General features: G+C 37.7%; 3 protein-coding genes across 5 annotated transcripts; all 3 read left to right on the top strand.

Moving 5' to 3' along the window:
* Window positions 1-1,369: 1,369 nt before the first annotated feature.
* On the top strand, window positions 1,370-8,253 carry LOC111776410 (RNA-binding CRS1 / YhbY (CRM) domain protein). 3 transcript variants are annotated; one of them, XR_015412017.1, is made up of 6 exons: window positions 1,371-1,771; window positions 2,030-2,495; window positions 3,567-3,968; window positions 5,361-5,516; window positions 6,625-6,765; window positions 8,206-8,253. XR_015412017.1 is itself a non-coding variant. In XM_023655848.2 (5 exons), the coding sequence occupies exons 1-4, from the start codon at window positions 1,734-1,736 to the stop codon at window positions 5,511-5,513; spliced, it is 1,059 nt and encodes a 352-aa protein (XP_023511616.1). In that variant the 5' UTR covers window positions 1,370-1,733; the 3' UTR covers window positions 5,514-5,516; window positions 7,922-8,156. The 3 variants fall into 3 exon arrangements, 1 of the variants encoding a protein (XP_023511616.1); XR_002812247.2 differs by lacking the exon at window positions 8,206-8,253 and adding an exon at window positions 7,922-8,156; XM_023655848.2 differs by lacking the exons at window positions 6,625-6,765; window positions 8,206-8,253 and adding an exon at window positions 7,922-8,156 and having other exon boundaries at window positions 1,370-1,771.
* Window positions 8,254-9,402: 1,149 nt separating this feature from the next.
* Window positions 9,403-13,080, top strand: LOC111776298 (uncharacterized). Its single transcript, XM_087117821.1, has 4 exons — window positions 9,403-9,660; window positions 9,775-9,901; window positions 11,622-11,790; window positions 12,637-13,080. The coding sequence occupies exons 1-4, from the start codon at window positions 9,442-9,444 to the stop codon at window positions 12,851-12,853; spliced, it is 732 nt and encodes a 243-aa protein (XP_086973947.1). The 5' UTR covers window positions 9,403-9,441; the 3' UTR covers window positions 12,854-13,080.
* A 1,453-nt stretch (window positions 13,081-14,533) lies between these two features.
* On the top strand, window positions 14,534-17,761 carry LOC111811179 (annexin Gh1). The gene is made up of 5 exons (XM_023697931.2): window positions 14,534-14,662; window positions 15,648-15,793; window positions 15,981-16,199; window positions 16,967-17,179; window positions 17,275-17,761. The coding sequence occupies exons 1-5, from the start codon at window positions 14,587-14,589 to the stop codon at window positions 17,569-17,571; spliced, it is 951 nt and encodes a 316-aa protein (XP_023553699.1). The 5' UTR covers window positions 14,534-14,586; the 3' UTR covers window positions 17,572-17,761.
* The last annotated feature ends 225 nt before the right edge of the window (window positions 17,762-17,986 follow it).

The following is a 17,986-nucleotide window of genomic DNA, read 5'->3' as shown; positions in this document are numbered from 1 at the left end:
TGACCTTTCTGACGTCGGTTTTAGAAAACCGACCATAAATTTTTGTATTTTACGTAAGAGTATGGGTTATTTGTTAAAATAATTGCAATGGTAAACCGTGTTAGGAATAACGAAACTCCACGATGTGGACTCCTCTCCAGCAATCCTCGACAATCCTCCTCTCGAACAAAGTACACCATAGAGCCTCCCCTGGTGTCTATGGAGCTCTCAAACAGTCTCCCTTAGTCAAGGCTCGACTCCTTCAATAGAGTCATCGAACAAAGTACACCTTTTGTTTGACATTTGGGATTCTATTGACACAGCTATGTTTGGGTTGGTTCTAATACCATGTTAGAAATCATGAACCTCTGCAATGGTATGATATTCTTAACTCTGGCTAAACAACTCAACGACCCAAATCCAAATTATTTAATTCCATATACTAAATAACTTCTGACTTACTAATTCCGCTCAACGTCTTTATAGAGATTAAAATTTATGAATTGATAAAGCATTTATTAGGTTAAACGTGTGAAGGATCAAAACGAGACATGTATTTATTCTCATTTTATTATTGAAAGATTAGTTCTTTGGTAGTTCTTAAATTAGTGTAGGAATGGAAAGTGAATACATGCACCATTTTGCTAAAAGTTGAGTATGATACGTATCAAGTCTTTGGAATCACGATCCCTTAACGAAACAAGACAAGTAACAAGTAGAGTGATGTGAGCAAGCTTCATTGAAATCGAGGCCAAGAGAAGTGTCCATGAATATCTCTTTCTTTGGAATTTTTCTAATAATTATAGATTCATTTGAATTAATAACGAACAAAATTATACGCGACCCATAGATTGAAATAGAGCTATAGTCCAAACCCATACGCGACTCATAACTCAAATCCATTATTGCTCGAACCGACCCCGCTAACTCAACGTTGACCGACTGCTCTCGAGCATCTCTTTGTCGACTTCCCACACAGCTTCCTAATGGCTCTCCAGCAACTCTACTCGGCTCTCAATTTTTACCCCATTTTTCAAGCTTGAACCTCTTCGTTACTATGAGTATGTCCATTTTTTTTTTTTTTTTTTTTGCGAAATTAAATATTATAAGAAAAGTTAGAGGTATGATTACAGATGTTAGGTAGATTAGGTCGATTAATGAGTTCTAATCCTATGTCGTGAACTCATATAGGTTGACTCGAAGATAAATTAATGATTCTAGCTTAAGTTAGGCAAGTAAGTGACTCTACTATTGACATGATTAAATGAATTGAATAATGTATGAACAACATGTACTTTTTAAGGATAAAGATATATTTTTTTTTAGGCTCATGGTTTTTTTATATTAAAAAAAAAAAAAGAAAAAAAATGTAATTGTCGCTCTCTTTCATGCTTTCTAGCGCTGATTCCATCTCTTTCTTTCTCGCATTCAAGCTCTAAATTTCGTCATAGAACATTACTTTTAGAAACTAGGTCAAATTTGATTAGGGCAAAAATACTTGGGTGAATTCCTCAAAATTTTCCATAATTCGAGCGCTACAAAGGCACAGTTTCATCTTGAGTTTGCAAATTTGCCAGTTTAGCAGATTTTCCCTGAATCCTCAATTCCCCCATAGCTAGCAAATTGTTGATGATGAACCAGTCCAGCCATTTTCAACTCTGGGGGTTGTTGTGGATTCCCCCCCTTTCATCTTATTTCTGCAGTGAACGAACAATCTGCTAGGGATTGATTGATTGATTGATTGATTTAGGACCATGTCTCGCGGTCATGCTCTATCCATTGCCATTTCAAGGTACTTTCTCCATCTCCATAAATCTCATGGGTTTCATTCAAAAGTTCTGGAATCGAATACATTTTCATGCTTATCAACTTAGCCCTAGTGAAATATATTAGTTCATCTCGTAACAGAGGGTCTCTGCTTGTTGAAATCTGTTGTACTCATTATTTAGCATTATAATAGAACATCATTTAAGGAAGATTTCAGGTTGTCTATGAGATTTTACTTCGGAGATATATGGAATTGGATGATTATGGTGTGATATTTATGCAGGGATTCATTATATGGATTCATTTCTATGATTAGAAATGTTTCACGTCTATCTTTATTCAACATATCCACATCATTTGGGCAGTCCTCATATGGAAGTTGTGAGTATCAAATAAGTAATTGTATATCGAAGTCTCTCCAGGAATCGACGTCTATACGCTATCTGCCTGGCTTCTTTTTCGCTAAGCGATATAGTATGTGTGAGAGCCTTGGTGGGTTTGAAAAATGGCAATCTGTTAGGCACTTTAGCAATGGGGCTGTGGAGCTGAAGACAGACAGCAATATTGTCAGGTTTTCTTTTGGTGGGTCTTCTAGTACTAACGGTTCCCCACGGAAACAAAAGAAGGTGGCAAAAGCCAAATTGTCTAAGAAGGCCAAATTGAATGAACTCAGGCTCTATCGTCTTAAGGCGAAAAAGAAGAAGACGTCTCCCAATCCAGAAGTTAGGATCAGATATTCCCTTGAAAAGGTTGGATACCATCTATAATTTATAGTTATACTAACAGCTTTTAATTGATTGCTAGTCTTCCTCTATAGAAACGTGTGCCACAATCTTCTTGTAAGAGGAGTATTCGATTTCAATACTTACTTTTAATCTTTTTATCCATATATAATATGTTTGTTACCGGTATGAAGGTGACTGAGGTTTGATTAGCATTTCTTTGTGTAGTTGTGTGCATGTGATAAAATGCCTAATGTGAGATCCCACATCGGTTGGGGAGGAGAACGAAGCACCCTTTATAAGGATGTAGAAACCTCTCTCTAGCAGACGCGTTTTAAAAACCTTAAGGGGAAGTCCGAAAGGGAAAGCCCAAAGAGGACAATATATGCTAGCAGGGGCTTGGACCGTTACGAATGGTATCAAAGCCAGACACCGGGCGATGTGCCAGCGAGGAGGCTAAGCCTCGAAGAGGGTGGACACGAGGAGGTGTGCTAGCAAGGACGCTGGGCCCCGAGGGAGGGAGGATTGTGAGATCCCACATCGGTTGGGGAGGAGAACAAAGCACCCTTTATAAGGGTGTGGGAACCTCTCTCTAGCAGATGCATTTTAAAAACCTTGAGGGGAAGCCCGAAAGGGAAAGCCTAAAGGGGATAATATCTGCTAGCGGTGGGCTTGGGCTGTTACAGCTAATAACCACTTTTTCTCTAACTTCTTCTGCTTAACACGTTTGTACAACTGTGAAAGTTTATTCTGTGTATCGACCATGTATGACTAATAATCCATAATATTCAGTAATTGTCGTCAAAATTTAACTTAAAGTTTCATGTAAAATCGTTTCTTTTCAATAAGAATCGTTTATATTAAACAAAAATAAGTATTTCATACAAAAATTTCAAAGCAAGCGCCAAGAAGAAAAACATTTTATGTGATTTTTATACCTTCAACACAATGTAAGTGAATTTCAAAGGTTCTGTTGAATTTTGAATTAATATGTAGGACTAATTGAACTCTCTTGGACCTCCTAGTGATCATTTGTTCTTATGAACCATGAAGTTGTTTAATCTTATAATGTCTTGAAGGATCCAATGATATATGTAGGCCAAAAGGAAAGAAGCGTGGCTGATTGAGAAGTTGAGGAAATTCGAGGTTCCAAAATCTGTTCTTGAAACTTATGATCCTGAAATTCTTACTGAAGAGGAGAAGCACTACTTGAAGCGTACAGGGGAGAAAAAGAAGAACTTTGTTCTGTTGGGGAGGCGAGGAGTCTTTGGTGGAGTTGTTCTTAATATGCATTTGCATTGGAAGAAGCATGAAACTGTTAAAGTTATTTGCAAGCCTTGCAAACCTGGGCAGGTTCATGAATATGCTGAAGAACTTGCTCGGTTGAGTAAAGGCATTGTGATTGATATTAAACCCAACAACAGCATAGTCTTTTATCGGGGAAAGAACTATGTGCGGCCTGAAGTAATGTCGCCTCCAGATACGCTATCGAAAAACAAGGTAAGCTCAGCTCATTCCTGAAAACTGAAATGATCAAAGAAAATAGATTTAATTGATTAGTGTTGAAATTACAATGGCAAATTAACCTAATCTGCAGAATTTATTTCATAAGTAGCAGCACCACCCTCCACACACACACACACTCTGCAGAGGTTTGTTAATATTTACTCTTATGCATATGAAGTTTTTAGTTTTATATGTTCTATAGAAACTTATGCATATGAAATTTGTAGTTTTTACAATAATTACTTTGTGAATATGTTATTTGTAAGCTTATAGAACCTCATGTTATTTATGGACGAGAATGAACATTCCCAGGGAGGTTGTGAGAGCTCCTGCCTCCTGCCTCTCCGATGCGGATCTGTTCACAAAATGCCAAAAGATGATCCGTCTCTCGCTACCCTGTATATACTAGACTCTCTCCCGGGCCTTGCTGGTCATGAAACTAGCTCAAGGGGCCCACACGCGCAAAATACTCTCTTTTGTGCTCTCCCTCTCTTACCTTTTTCTCTTATATACATTTTTTATAGGGGTCTATATGAGGTCCCACATCGGTTGGAGAGAAGGACGAAGCATTTCTTATAAGAGTGTGGAAACCTCTCCCTAGCAGACGCGTTTTAAAACCGTGAGGCTGACAGCGATGCATAACGGGCCAAAGTGAATAATATCTGCTAGCGGTGGGTTTGAGTTGTTACAAATGGTATCAGAGCCAGACACCGGATGGTGTGCTAGCGAGAACGCTGGGCCGTAAGGGGGTTGGATTGTGAGGTCCCACGTCAGTTGGAGAGGAGAACGAAGCATTCCCTATAAAGGTGTGGAAACCTCTCCTTAGCAGACGTGTTTTAATACCGTGAGGCTAATGGCGATATATAACGGGTTAAAGCGGATAATATCTGCTTGCAGTGGGTTTGGGGTGTTACAGTCTACTATAAACTTTTTGAATAAAAGCGTAGATTCTGCACCTCTTCTACTATTTTATTTCATGCCCATCTTTGTATCTTGCTTTTCTGCATCTAAAGAAACGTTTGTGCCTTCTTTATACCTTCCGGCTCAAAGATCACCCAAGATACTTTCCATACCTGCTTCAAACCCAAGTTTTGGACTATGTAAAGTAGTAAGATTACCTTTCTAACGAAGTTTCTAATGGTTCGAGTTCAGTTTATTGTAACCAAGCGTTCGGCTATTTGGTTAGAAAGGAATAGATCACTTTTTTAGAAAAAGGCTCCAATAGGTTGGATTGTTCAAATTCAGTCGATGGCTTCACTAGTTCACTTTGACCTTCTATCCCAAAATTTTATGTTTTGTTCTTAGACAGTCCTTTTTTACCCCTTTCTTCTACATCATAACAGCTTTAAACAAGCAACATAACTTTTCGCATGTAAAATCTTGCAGGCCTTGGAAAAATATAAGTATGAACAATCACTTGAACATACAAGTCAGTTCATTGAAAAGTTGGAGAAAGAACTTGAAGATTTTCAGAAGCATCTTGCTCAGTTCAAGAGAAAGAAGGAAGAGGCTGCTGTAGAATTCATGGTTAACTCATGACTGGTAATATCTCTTTTTTACTTATCATTTCCTAGTCAATTATTGTCGTAGTTGGTTCTTGTCAAAGATAAATGTTCTTTGAATAAGTTGTTCAACAATCTAAAGCCATTGTTGTAACAATCTAAACTGTTGTGGTATGATGCAGCTACTCATTCACCCTATTTATTGAAACTTATTAGCACTGAAAAGGTGAAAATAGGCACAAACTGCTTTTTACAAACTGGTTCTTCTTACTGCAACTGCTTGTATGCAAGTAGCTATAAAGCCTATTTGAAGTTTATGGGGTCATGCAATGATACAATCGGGAAATTATGGAGCTAGCTCTATTTCAACTTCAAATTGAAAAATAGCCACAAGTTTCACATATGTGAGATCCAACATTGGTTGGAGAAGAGAATGAAACATTATTTAAAAAAGGGTATGGAAACCTCTCCCTAGCAGACGCGTTTTAAAAACCTTGAGGAGAAGCCCGAAAGGGAAAACCTAAAGAGGACAATATCTGCTAGCGGTGGGCTTGGGCTGTTACAAATGGTATCAGAGCCAGACATCGAGTGATGTGCCAACGAGGAGCCTGAGTCCCGAAGGGGGATGAACACGAGGTGGTGTGCCAGCAAAGACGATGGGCCTTGAAGGGGGATGGATTTGGGGAGAGTCTCACATCAGTTGGAGAAGGAATGAGTGCCAACGAAGACGTTGGGCTCCAAAGGGGGTGGATTGTGAGATCCCACACCGGTTGGGGAGGAGAATGAAGCATTCTTTAAAAAATGGTGTGTAAACCTCTTTCTAACAGACGCGTTTTAAAAACCTTGAGAGGAAGCCCAAAAAGGACAATATCTACTAGCGGTAGGCTTGGGCCGTTACAATATATCTCCAATATGGCCGACTAAATTTTGAAGGAAACGATTTTTATTTGTTTTTATCAATTTTGCCCCTCATCTTGTTTTAGATATTTCCTAAATCTTTGCCATTAAATCTTGCTAGATTGTTGAGAGATTTGATTAGTTTATGTTTCTTAAACAAACATTTATTGAGGTTTTGATTTGAAGTGCTCCAACTCTGTTCTTCAATTAAATGAACCATTCTATGAATATTTGCATGTGCTATATGTCAGATTAGGAGCGTGCCACCACTTGTCTTGTGCGATAGGCTATTTTAAAGCAGTGGCTTAACATTTTCCACCATAAATGATGATGCTCAAAGAGATGGTGCACATAGACCCTTCGACAGAAGTGTGAATGATGAAGACATAAAGGTACTTATCCATGTGGGTTAAAAAAAATTGTATAAATGATAGTTTACTTGGTTCCCCTTTCTATTATTTTTTTTATGCATTCCCTCTGTTTACTTAAATATTTTTCCACATGTTTGTTTAAAAATAAAATTGTAACGGCCCAAGCCTACCGTTAGTACGTATTGTCCTCTTTGGGCTTTCTCTTTCGAGCTTCTGCTTAAGGTTTTTAAAACGCGTCTGCTAGGGAAAGGTTTCCGCACCCTTATAAAGAATACTTTGTTCTCCTCTCCAACCAATGTGGGGATCTCACAATCTACCACCATCGAGGCCCAGCGTCCTTGCTGGCACATCGCCTCATATCCACCTTCCTTCGGGGCTTAGCCTCCTTGCTGGCACATCACCCAGTGTCTAGTTCTGATACCATTTGTAATAGCCCAAGCCTACCGCTAGCAGATATTGTCTTCTTTCGGACTTCCCTTCAAGGTTTCTAAAACGCATCTGTCACCCTTATAAAGAATGTTTCGTTCTCCTCCTCAACCGACGTGGGATCTCACAATCCACCCCCCTTCAAGGCCTAGTGTCCTCGTTGACACTCGTTCCTTTCTCCAATCGATGTGGGACCTCCCAATCCACCCCCCCCCCCCCCCCCCAAGGCCCAGTGTCCGTGCTAGGCACACCACCTCGTATCCACCCCTTATGGGGTTCAGCCTCTTTGCTGGCACATTGTCTGGTGTCTACCTCTAATATCATTTGTAACAGCCTAAATATTGTCTTCTTTGGCCTTTCCCTTTCGAGCTTCCCCTCAAGACTTTTAAAACGCTAGGGAGAGGTTTCCACACCCTTATAAAGAATGCATCATTCTCCTCCCCAACCGACGTGGAATCTCACAAAAATGATATCCATTTTTTAAAACATATCCCCTTTTAAGGATGTCGATTGCTCCATGTTACAAGCAAATGATGTTAGTTTGAAGACTCTATTTGGGACATGAGATTTCAGCCATTTTTGTTGACTTAGATTTTTGTTCTGTGTGTTTAATATTCTTTGATTGTATATCTTGCTTGTTTTATTTTATTTCACATACCATCACAAAGGCTCCTACCCAGGCTGTACCCAATATGATTAGAATCGAGCACGAAGCATTGTCGACCTTCAAAAAATGTATGTTTTTGTGCAGGCACACTTAAAATCCTCACCGAGTTTGGTCATAGGATTGCGGTCGAGAAGTTTATGTTTTTGCGTGGATGAACGAAAGATCCTCATTCAATTTTGCTATATAATCATGTATGACTATGTGACCATTTTGTGAGCATTGTCATTTAGGACTTTAGAATTATTCTTACTTGTTTGGAGCTTTTATGCTATTGATTTGATTGTTTTACATTTAATGTACAATCATTTGTGTTCTCTCATCTTGCATTTACATGTAAGTTAGCGCTTAGAGTCATTTTCTTTATGAAGGGAAGTCTTAGAATGGTAGATACCCCTATGCCTACACGATGAAGATATGTGGTAATTCTATCCCTATGGTCGGAGTAATTGCAACGTGTATGAAAAGCTACTCGGCCTAGGGATGAGAACCCCATCTCGGTCGTGTGTTAGCGTAGATTTTGTTCGCAACCATGTTGAAGATTTGAGAATTTAATGGGAGAAGTTAAGTCCGAAGTACAAAGCGGAAATTGCATACGTCAGGGAATAGCAGTGACACGGTTGTATGTTTTCAATTGTGTGGGGTTATGATCTTGGCATACTCGTGACAAATATTAAAGGAAACTCAAGCCCTATTCACATTTTTTTGCCCGACTTTTGTGGCTTCTCCTTGCTACCTTATCTTTGAAAGTTGAGTCTTTACTCTCTGGAAAGTCACCCTAGACCCTATTCGAATCTTTTGTTTTTATACTATATTCTTGAACTTTGTATTTTGTCTGAAAATGTCGGTATACCTTTAAAAGTTAATATTTTATTTCAAAATTATTCTTAAACTTTTTAAATGGTTTAAAAAATACTCTTTAATTTTAAAAAGTATTTCAAATGTTTCATTAACACCTTTAAAAAAAAAAAAATTAATAAACACTTTTAAACTTTTTTAAAAACTTTAAGAACACATTTTAATTTTTTTTTTTTCGAACTCAAAAATAGTAACATGTTTAAGAAATACTCATACAAAATAATATTAAAACATTTGTAGATAATCTATAAGGTATCGATAGACGGTTTTCATTCATATATTGATAGTAAAATAAATTGATTTTTTATGGAAATTTTTTAAATGCAGTATTAACGGTAAAAATATTTGTAAACTAAAAAAAAAAGGTTGAAGGGGTACTCATGAATTTTTTAAAACTTAAGGGTATTTTGAAACACCATTAAAAGTTTAAGGTTACTTTTAGATTTTTTTTTTTTTTTTTTTTTTTTTTTTTTTTTTTTTTTTTTTTTTTTTTTTTTTTTTAAGTTTAGATATTTTATTGAAATTTTAAAAGTGTAGGAGTATTTTTTTAGATGAAATATAAATAATATTTTTTTATTAATTTAGCATTTCTTATAAATTTCAATTTTTTTGTTTTTTCAAAATTTAGATTTGGGCCAAAATTAGTCCATTGGGCCGGGCTTTTGGATCTGTATCGGATCAAAGGTTTCAAATCTGACATCCATTGCCTCAAAATCGAACCAGTTAGATCTCCTTCAACGGAATCCGCCATGAGTCTGGCACTTCTCCAAGGCTATTCTTCAGCCGAAGAAGAAGCTGAAGACAACTCTGTCTTCAACCACACCTCTTCCGACGATGACGACGAAGACCTTTCCGCCGCCGCCTCTTCAGTTACCTTCAATCTTTCCATACGCGACAAGTCACTTTTCGAACTTCCGCAGCCCTCCTCTCATCCCGGCCTGCCTTCCGCTTTCGACGCTTTCTCCGAAGTACGCCTCTTTGGTTAATCTCTTTGTATCTTTTTCTTTTTCTTTTTTTCTTGTTCGGTTGAGTGAATTCGGAAGACTGTTCGTTTTCTGATTTCTTATTGTGGGTTACCGGAGGTTTCAGGACCGCCGGAGTTTCTAAATAATTCGGTTGAGGAGTACGCTGCACCGAGAGATGTCGATCAGCCGCGAGGGGGCCATGGGAGCCGTAGGAATCGTAAGGAGAAGAAAGATTTGCCTACTGGTATGTGTTCGATTCCTGATTTTAGCATTAATTTTATTGTTATGAGCTTCTCTAGGCTGCTAGAAAGTTGAAGGGAAGCAAAATTATTTCTGGAAAATTTGGCTTGAATCTTTTTTGAGCTTCTCTTGGATCCTTCAGTTGTAGATCTATAAGTCAAATAATAATCTGAGAATGCCGTACAAGAATAAAACCCTCGGGAGTAATCAATAGAACCGTAGAAATATTGAACAAGATCCAGTATTCAAGTTTGAGCAACAACTTTCCTTGAAGAGAGTGAGCAAAAATAGGAAAGACATCCATAATGTTTAATGTGCATTTGTTCAAGGGACGAAATGCCCCGGAAGGTAGGGAAGATGGAAATTGACATAAGAGATGAGAGTGTTGGCAAAGTCCCACGCTGGCTGCAAAAAGGGAACATCATGTTTATATAAGTATGAGACAACATCCACGTTCATTTGAGGCTTTTGCAATGAAACCAAAAATAAAACCATAGGTGGTTATGCCTGTAGTGGATAACCAGTTAGGGAGATAATGGAGAGGTCTATTGTCTCCCAACAATTGGTAGCAGAACCATGCTCCAAACTTAGCCATGTTCATGTGCGATCCATGAGTGAGGAACAAAGGTTGTAAGCCTTCAAAAAAGTAGTCGTGTACAATCCATGATTGATCCCCTATTGAATAGGCAGTGTACTTCGAAGAAGATGAGTTGGCTTGGATACAAGCAATGTCCTTAAGACTCTAGATGGATGGGTGGCGATTTAAGGGGTGGCTACGTGGTCTTTTGTTCAAGGGCAAGATTGTTGGAAGTGCAACCAAAACTCTACATCAGCTAGAAAAGGGAAAAATCAAGGGTACATAAGTAAAGAGACTTACATTTTTACTGGTATGGTACCTTTTGGGTGAATCAAAGCAAAGCTTTCATGGCTTATGCCCACGTACCATTGTGAAAATGCGAAAAGTCTATTGTCCCTACCAAAAAATGTAAGGAAAAATTGATAAGTAATATGCTAAAATGCACGATGCGAGTTGAAATTTTGCTTGCTCTCTGATGTTGAAGATGGAGATCAGACATGGAGTTGGATCAATGGGTCTACTAAAACGAATCAACAATATCTTTCTTCACTATGACACTTGCTTAACTTGTAAGGAATATGTTCTCATTGCATACAAATTGCAGTTGCCTAACTTGTGAGGAACATGTGTTCATTGCATACAAACTGCAACCATTGTGAGCACTGGAGACAGCAATGAATAAACTTTCTTGGTCAGTGATTGGGCGATGGTGTTTCACAACACCTTGCTAGTGGGTGGTATAGGCAAGTTCAACGATGTATGAAATTAATTTATCAAACGAAGTGATTGTTTATATTTTTAGTTTCTTTGACTCGACTATATGTTGGTTGTTTCACTGCCATATCTCTCCACTAGATGGAAAGAAACTGATGCTGAATCATATATGTCATGTCATGCTATGAAATATTTTGTTCTCTCTCTATTTATATATTACCTATGAAAATGATTTTCATTTTTCTCCAACATCAATTTCAACCCAAAGAGAACAAATTTTAAAATCTGGATGCTGTTATTCATTTATATTGCCTTGTGTTTTTTTTTTTTTTTTTTTTTTCATGAAAGCAAGTGAAAAAATGAAAATTGTACTGTTTTGTGTTTATATCATCTCATTATAATTGCCCTTCTGCGAACCTTATACTGTGAACAGGTGCTGTAGTGGAGGCAAAAGCTCAATTAGTTGGGATTCATGAGCGAGTGAGGAGCGACTTTGAGAGTAATCAACTATCAAATCCATCTGTTTCAAACACAACACAGCAAGGCAAGCGCATGGCAACTGCAGCCAATCCAAATGCTGAAGATGCTGCAGAGCTACTAAGGTACATTTATTGTATTTTCAAATTGTATCCTGGTTGAGTGACAAGGTTTCATTCCTCCGCCATCTGCATTTACGCACACAAAGGAAGAAAGAAAGAAAGAGAGAAGTTGTTGAGGATTGTTGGGAGGGAGTCCCACGTTGGCTAATTTAGGGAATGTTCATGGGTTTATAAGTAAGGAATACATCTTCATTGGTATGAGGTCTTTTGGGGTAGCCCAAAGCAAAGTCATGAGAGCTTATGCTCAAAATGGACAATATCATACTATCGTGGAGAGTCGTTATTCCTAACATGGTATCAGAGCCATGCCCTAAACTTAGCCATGTCAATAGAATCCTCAAATGTCGAACAAAGAAGTTGTGAGCCTCGAAGGTGTAAGTGTCGAACAAATGGTGTACTTTGTTCGAGGACTCCAGAGAAGGAGTCGAGTCTCGATTAAGGGGAGGCTGTTCGAGGGTTTCATAGGCCTCAGGGGAAGATCTATATTGTACTTTGTTCAAGGGGAGAATTGTTGGGAGGGAGTCCCACATTGGCTAATTTAGGGAATGATCATGGGTTTATAAGAAGGAATACATCTCCATTGGTATGAGAGCTTTTGGAGAAACCCAAAGCAAAGCCACGAGAGCTTATGCTCAAAGTGGACAATACCATACCATTTTGGAGATCCGTGATTCCTAACCGAAGTTTCTGTTTAAGAATTTTGATATTGCAAAGTAAACATTTACTTTTCTTCCTTTCTCTGGAACCCTTAGGTCAATCATGGCTGTTTCGCGCATAACTCGACTTATTTATAAATTTCTGGTGCAAATGTCGGTATTTTACAACGGTATCGTGTGATTATTTTTCCAGAATGTGCGTGCATTGTGGCATTCCCAAGACCTTTTCGAACGCACGAGGAATGTTTTGTCCTCTATGTGGCGATCGTCCTCCCGAGCCAGACAGTGAAACCAAAAAGAAGGGATCTACCGTGAAAGATAAGGAAAAGATTAAGAGAATGAGGGGTCAGTCGTCTCATGCTTCTTGGAAGAGTGAAACAGAAATGCATCTGAGACAACAGTTTGATTGAAGAGTATTTCATGTATGTCTTTGAGCTCTTGAATACATGTGATAGATAGTGTACCATCATTATTCATGCTAATCTGTGACATTATGATGCAAGGTTTATGTAGTTTCTAACCTGTTATTTTAACATTATTTTAATATCCCTCTCTTAAAACTTGTGTTATTTTGTAAACGGCTTTGATGTTGACTCTACGGACATGGTTTTAATCTTCTCAATTAAGAGATTTAATATTTCGTGGTCTAGTGGTATACAAATTCATTATATAGGATATATTCACTCTCATGTCTCCACGTGAACGATCTTTTGTAACAATTACAAAGTGAGTCGTATTAATAGCCTTGGATAGGTTATTACTTGAACATAATTATTTTGTATGTCAACCACAAATTGTTCAGGATTACGTTAATAACTTTAAATTTTCATACTTAAATGCTTGGTAAAATAGTCAAAATTATTATTAAAAATTAAATAATTAATTACAAAGCTCTATGATCATCCCAATAGACAACATCAGTATGACTATCGAGGGATTTCTACAAGCATGATGCACAAGCGTTCGATGAGTAGTTCATTGACCCAAGCGTAATTGACACAAACTATGCTAAGATGATATGAACTAAGCGTAACTCAATGACCCAAGCGTAAGATGACATGAACCATATTGACCATGCTAAGATGACATGAACAATGGAGACCATCTTTAGGCACATGAACTGCCATGATGACCTGAAGATGAATTGTGCCTCATATATGGTAAGAGCTCACTTTTGGTGGAAGACTATTGTGAGAACCTTGAGAGTTGATGATGACCAATTAGTTGGCACGAGATGAAACAATCTTTCTTCCACAAGTACTACCCGATGGTCAGCTAGAAATCAAGTTGTCTTCTTGCACATGAAATAGAAAACTAAGACAATTGAAGTATACACCGTGGAGTTCACCAGATTATCCAGATTTGCCCATGAAATGGTCGATACAGAGGCAAAACACATGCAGAGATTCATCACGGGTCTCAGAAGCAAAATCCAAGGTATAATTGGGACAATAACATCCAGGACAATAACATCCACAAACTATGTCCGTGCCCTCGATACCACCAACATATTAATTTTGTATCTTAGTTTTAATATATATATATATATATATATATATATATATATATATTACAATTATGATGTACGATATAATATTGAAATTTAATTTTTTAAAAGTCGGTAGAATATTATATTATATTCTTTTTATGAAATGTAATTGGATTTATAGAAACGTTTTAAATGAAGTTACATTATTTTTTCCATTCTCGTCCCTATCGGTAAACATTGAATCTTGACGAAAGAGGTGGGAGGAAGGAGTTAGGGAAAAAAAAAAAAAAAGACAAAAATAACTCCTTATTTATTTTATTTTTTGTTTCATTTTTCTCAACAAAATTGGCTTATAAAAAAATAATTAAATTACATTTAAAAAAAAATTAATAATATTCTTAAAACAATTAAATAAAATTAAAAGTTTATGAAAATTGTTATTTTTGTTTTTTAGCAGTTAGAATTTAACAATTTTTATATTATTTTTCACGCTTTTCTCGTTGGGTGGTTTTTCGTCTCTTCAAATTTGCCGCCTCACATGTTTGTCACGTGTTCGATTGGACTGACCAGACAGACCAATTTTTCCATATAAATTGTCGCAATTTGCAATTCAATCCATCTTCATCTTCACTACATTGTAACACGGAGAGAACAATGGCTACTCTGACGGTCCCCGACCAGCTTCCTCCGGTGGCCGAAGATTGCGACCGCCTCCATAGTGCCTTTCAAGGTCTCTCTCTAACTAAATTCTCGCCAATTTTCTGTTCGTCCAGTTGATTTAACAATTTTCGAATTCTTTGCTGCTGTTCTTATGTAGTGGTTGTTTTTCTGATCTAGTACGACAATCGCTTCAAATCCTTTTCGATTTGCTTCTGAAAATTTGAACTACGTGTTCTGCTAACCGTTGCGATTTTGATCCCTGTTTTTCCCCCTCTGTTGAATCTTGTTACGTATGATTGCAAAGAGGTGTTTATATGCTGTTTCTTGTCTTGATATTGGCTTCTATGAATGTACTGGTTATTGTGAAGTTCATCGGTAGTCTTAACGCGTGTAGCCGAGAAATGAAAGTCGATTGGGTGATTTGTTTGGTTTTTTTATATGATTTCAGTCCCTTCTGTAGCTATAATTCCTGCAAATTTGTTTCTCATTTTGTTGTTTAACGATTCTAAGCCACAATGCTTGCCTTGAAAGTTAACAGTGTCAATTATTGATGTATTTGTGAAAAATACTTGTTGATCAAGGCAAATAGTCTTTGGATCACTTTTGTGCAATCTGCTATTTTGTAACTTATATGAATGCTTTTTTAGTTCAAGTTGAGTAATAGGATTTGAACTTTGACTTCAAGTAATGAATATATGAGCTAAAAACTTATCTGAGTGTTCGAGCATTCAACATTAAGAAACTTTCTAAGGTAGCGGGGTGGTGTAACAGTTAACTTGAAGCATATGTTATGAATGCAGAGTAAGTTTACAAATACGAACAATGATGTTCAAAAAGTGAGATTATTTTCGAAATTAGATATAGGTGAAGAATACTCCGATTCATTTTTCAAGATTGTGGTAAACCTTTACTCGGGAACTGCCCTGCAATCTACCTCTTGTGAGTAAAAGACTTCGATATCATTATTATTCTTTAAGATGTATTGACTGATGTGAATAAATTAGCTATTTTGGTTTAATTAGATGCAGAGTGAAATATTTTGTCTCTTACAACAGGTTGGGGAACGGATGAGGGGGCGATTATATCCATTTTGGCTCACAGAAATGCTAAACAACGCAGTCTGATTCGACAGACCTATGCTGAAACGCATGGAGAGGATCTCTTAAAGGCACTAGACAAAGAACTTTCAAGTGATTTTGAGGTCGGAATTTGGAATCAAACCTTTCCCTATTTTGATTCATTACAGTTTAGGCTATTTAACGTATTGGGGGCTTCGAATCATTTTGAAAACAACATTTCTGTAGCTGTTTTAGCTTGAAACATGATTATATGATAAGCTTCTAGAAAAGAGCGCTGAAATGATGTGATTTGTCTTCTTCCATTAACAGAGAGCTGTGCTTTTATGGACTCTACATCCGGCTGAACGTGATGCATTACTAGCCAATGAAGCAATAAGGAAACTTACCCCAAAGCATTTTGTTATACTGGAAATAGCTTGTACTAGAACTCCTCGGGATTTATTCTTAGTGAAGGAAGAATACCATGCTCGTTTCAAGCGGTCGATTGAAGAAGATGTTGCATATCACACTACAGGTGATTTTCGCAAGGTAAGACAATGCTTTAATATCTTGGATTTGAAAGCTTCTGAGCTTCACGCTTGATCTTCTTACAGATGTTTGCTACTACTGTTTGTGGTCTGCTGGACACGATTTACACGCTATATTATTTGTATTTCTCATTTCATTTTCAACAGTTGTGTAAACCATTACAAACTATTAGTGTAAGGATTAAAAAAAAAATTGACCAGTCACTGGAAAAGACGAAATTCCGGCAAGATCCCACATCGATTGGGGAGGAGAACGAAGCATTCTTTATAAGAGTGTGGAAACCTCTCCCTAGTAGACATGTTTTAAAAACGTTGAGGGGAAGCTCGAAGGGGAAAGCCCTAAAGAGAACAATAGGTGGTGGGCTTGGGCCATTACAAATGGTATCAGAGTCAGACATCGGGTGATGTGCCAGCGAGGAGGCTGAGCCCCGAAGAGGGGTGGTGGATTGGGGGGTCCCACATCGATTGGATAAGGGAACGAGTGCCCGCGAGGACTCTGGGCTCTTACATCGGTTAGAGAGGAGAACGAAGTATTCTATATAAGGGTGTGGAAACATGCCCCTAGCAGACTCGTTTTAAAAACCTTGAGGGGAAACCTGAAAGGGAAAACCCAACGCGTTTTAAAAACTTTGAGGGGAAATCCGAAAGGAAAAGTCCAAAGAGTACAATATTTGCTAGTGGTGGGCCTGGGCTACCCTAACACAATTGACATAGCTTAATGTTTAGTTTAGTTACTTCTCTTGAACTTATCATCTTTTTTCCATGTAGCTTCTGGTACCCCTTGTGACTGCATATCGATATGATGGCCCTGAGGTAAACGCAGCCCTAGCCACATCAGAGGCTAAGATACTTCACGAGAAAATCTCTGAGAAAGCTTACAATGATGAGGAGCTCATCAGGATTATAAGCACTAGAAGCAAGGCACAACTAAATGCTACATTTAATCATTACAACGACCAATTTGGGACTGCTATAAACAAGGTTTGTGTCTAATATTTATTCTTCAAAGTATCCTCAATAGTTGCTGGACTCTTTATGCTTAATGATTAGCAATGCATCTTGATCTCGTAACGCAGGATCTAAAGACCGACCCCGATAACGATTACCTTAAATTTCTGAGAGCTGCTGTCAAGTGTCTAACTTGGCCTGAGAAATATTTTGAGAAAGTTCTTCGTTTAGCCATCAAAGGGCTTGGAACCGACGAAGAGGCTCTGACTAGAGTAGTCGTGACGCGAGCTGAGGTCGACATGAAACGGATTGTTGAAGAGTATTACCGGAGAAACAGCGTTCCTTTGGATCAGGCGATAAAAGGCGATACGTCTGGGGATTATGAAAGGATGCTTCTTGCTTTGATTGGTAATGACAATGCTTGAGCCAAGAGCCCAGCCTGAGTATATTGGATGTCGCTATGTGTTGTTATCAATAAGGTACATTCGTACTTGTTTTATGCTGCTGTGATAGGTAGTTATAGATGGATCTTACATTAAATTATATGCTTATATCTTGTTGTTTGTATATTTTTCATGGATATTAATATTCAATAAGACCCTTTACTTTGAAGTATATTCTTGAATCTTTAGAGGCACGTAGGTTCGGTATCTTAGGGAATGTTAATTTTAGAGTTACTTTCGTTTTTTCGGAATCATCTTCTAATTGGAGTTGCCGATGATCATTGGTCAAAGCAAAATTTTGTAATGTGTTAGGGTATCTCATTAGTAAGCCGACCTAGATCGATTTGTCATCTACGTGGGGTTTGGAGTATCTAGGTTTAGAAAAAATATATTTAGC

Source organism: Cucurbita pepo, chromosome 15, assembly GCF_057944985.1.
Source record: "Cucurbita pepo subsp. pepo isolate OVF chromosome 15, ASM5794498v1, whole genome shotgun sequence".
Taxonomy (NCBI): domain Eukaryota; kingdom Viridiplantae; phylum Streptophyta; class Magnoliopsida; order Cucurbitales; family Cucurbitaceae; genus Cucurbita; species Cucurbita pepo.
The sequence above is the reverse complement of the archived record's forward strand: the minus strand, read 5'-3'. Positions and strand labels throughout refer to the sequence as shown.

What these genes read in the sequence shown, in the direction of transcription:
- LOC111776410 (XM_023655848.2), top strand. Translation starts at nt 1,734, where the DNA reads ATGTCTCGCGGTCATGCTCTATCCATTGCCATTTCAAG. An exon ending in TCAGATATTCCCTTGAAAAG is followed by an intron (nt 2,496 to 3,566) that starts GTTGGATACCAT and finishes TGATATATGTAG; the next exon opens with GCCAAAAGGAAAGAAGCGTG. An exon ending in ATACGCTATCGAAAAACAAG is followed by an intron (nt 3,969 to 5,360) that starts GTAAGCTCAGCT and finishes AAAATCTTGCAG; the next exon opens with GCCTTGGAAAAATATAAGTA.
- LOC111776298 (XM_087117821.1), top strand. Translation starts at nt 9,442, where the DNA reads ATGAGTCTGGCACTTCTCCAAGGCTATTCTTCAGCCGAAGAAGAAGCT. An exon ending in CTTTCGACGCTTTCTCCGAA is followed by an intron (nt 9,661 to 9,774) that starts GTACGCCTCTTT and finishes GGGTTACCGGAG; the next exon opens with GTTTCAGGACCGCCGGAGTT. An exon ending in GATGCTGCAGAGCTACTAAG is followed by an intron (nt 11,791 to 12,636) that starts GTACATTTATTG and finishes TTATTTTTCCAG; the next exon opens with AATGTGCGTGCATTGTGGCA.
- LOC111811179 (XM_023697931.2), top strand. Translation starts at nt 14,587, where the DNA reads ATGGCTACTCTGACGGTCCCCGACCAGCTTCCTCCGGTGGCCGAAGAT. An exon ending in CTACAGGTGATTTTCGCAAG is followed by an intron (nt 16,200 to 16,966) that starts GTAAGACAATGC and finishes TTTTCCATGTAG; the next exon opens with CTTCTGGTACCCCTTGTGAC. An exon ending in TTGGGACTGCTATAAACAAG is followed by an intron (nt 17,180 to 17,274) that starts GTTTGTGTCTAA and finishes CTCGTAACGCAG; the next exon opens with GATCTAAAGACCGACCCCGA.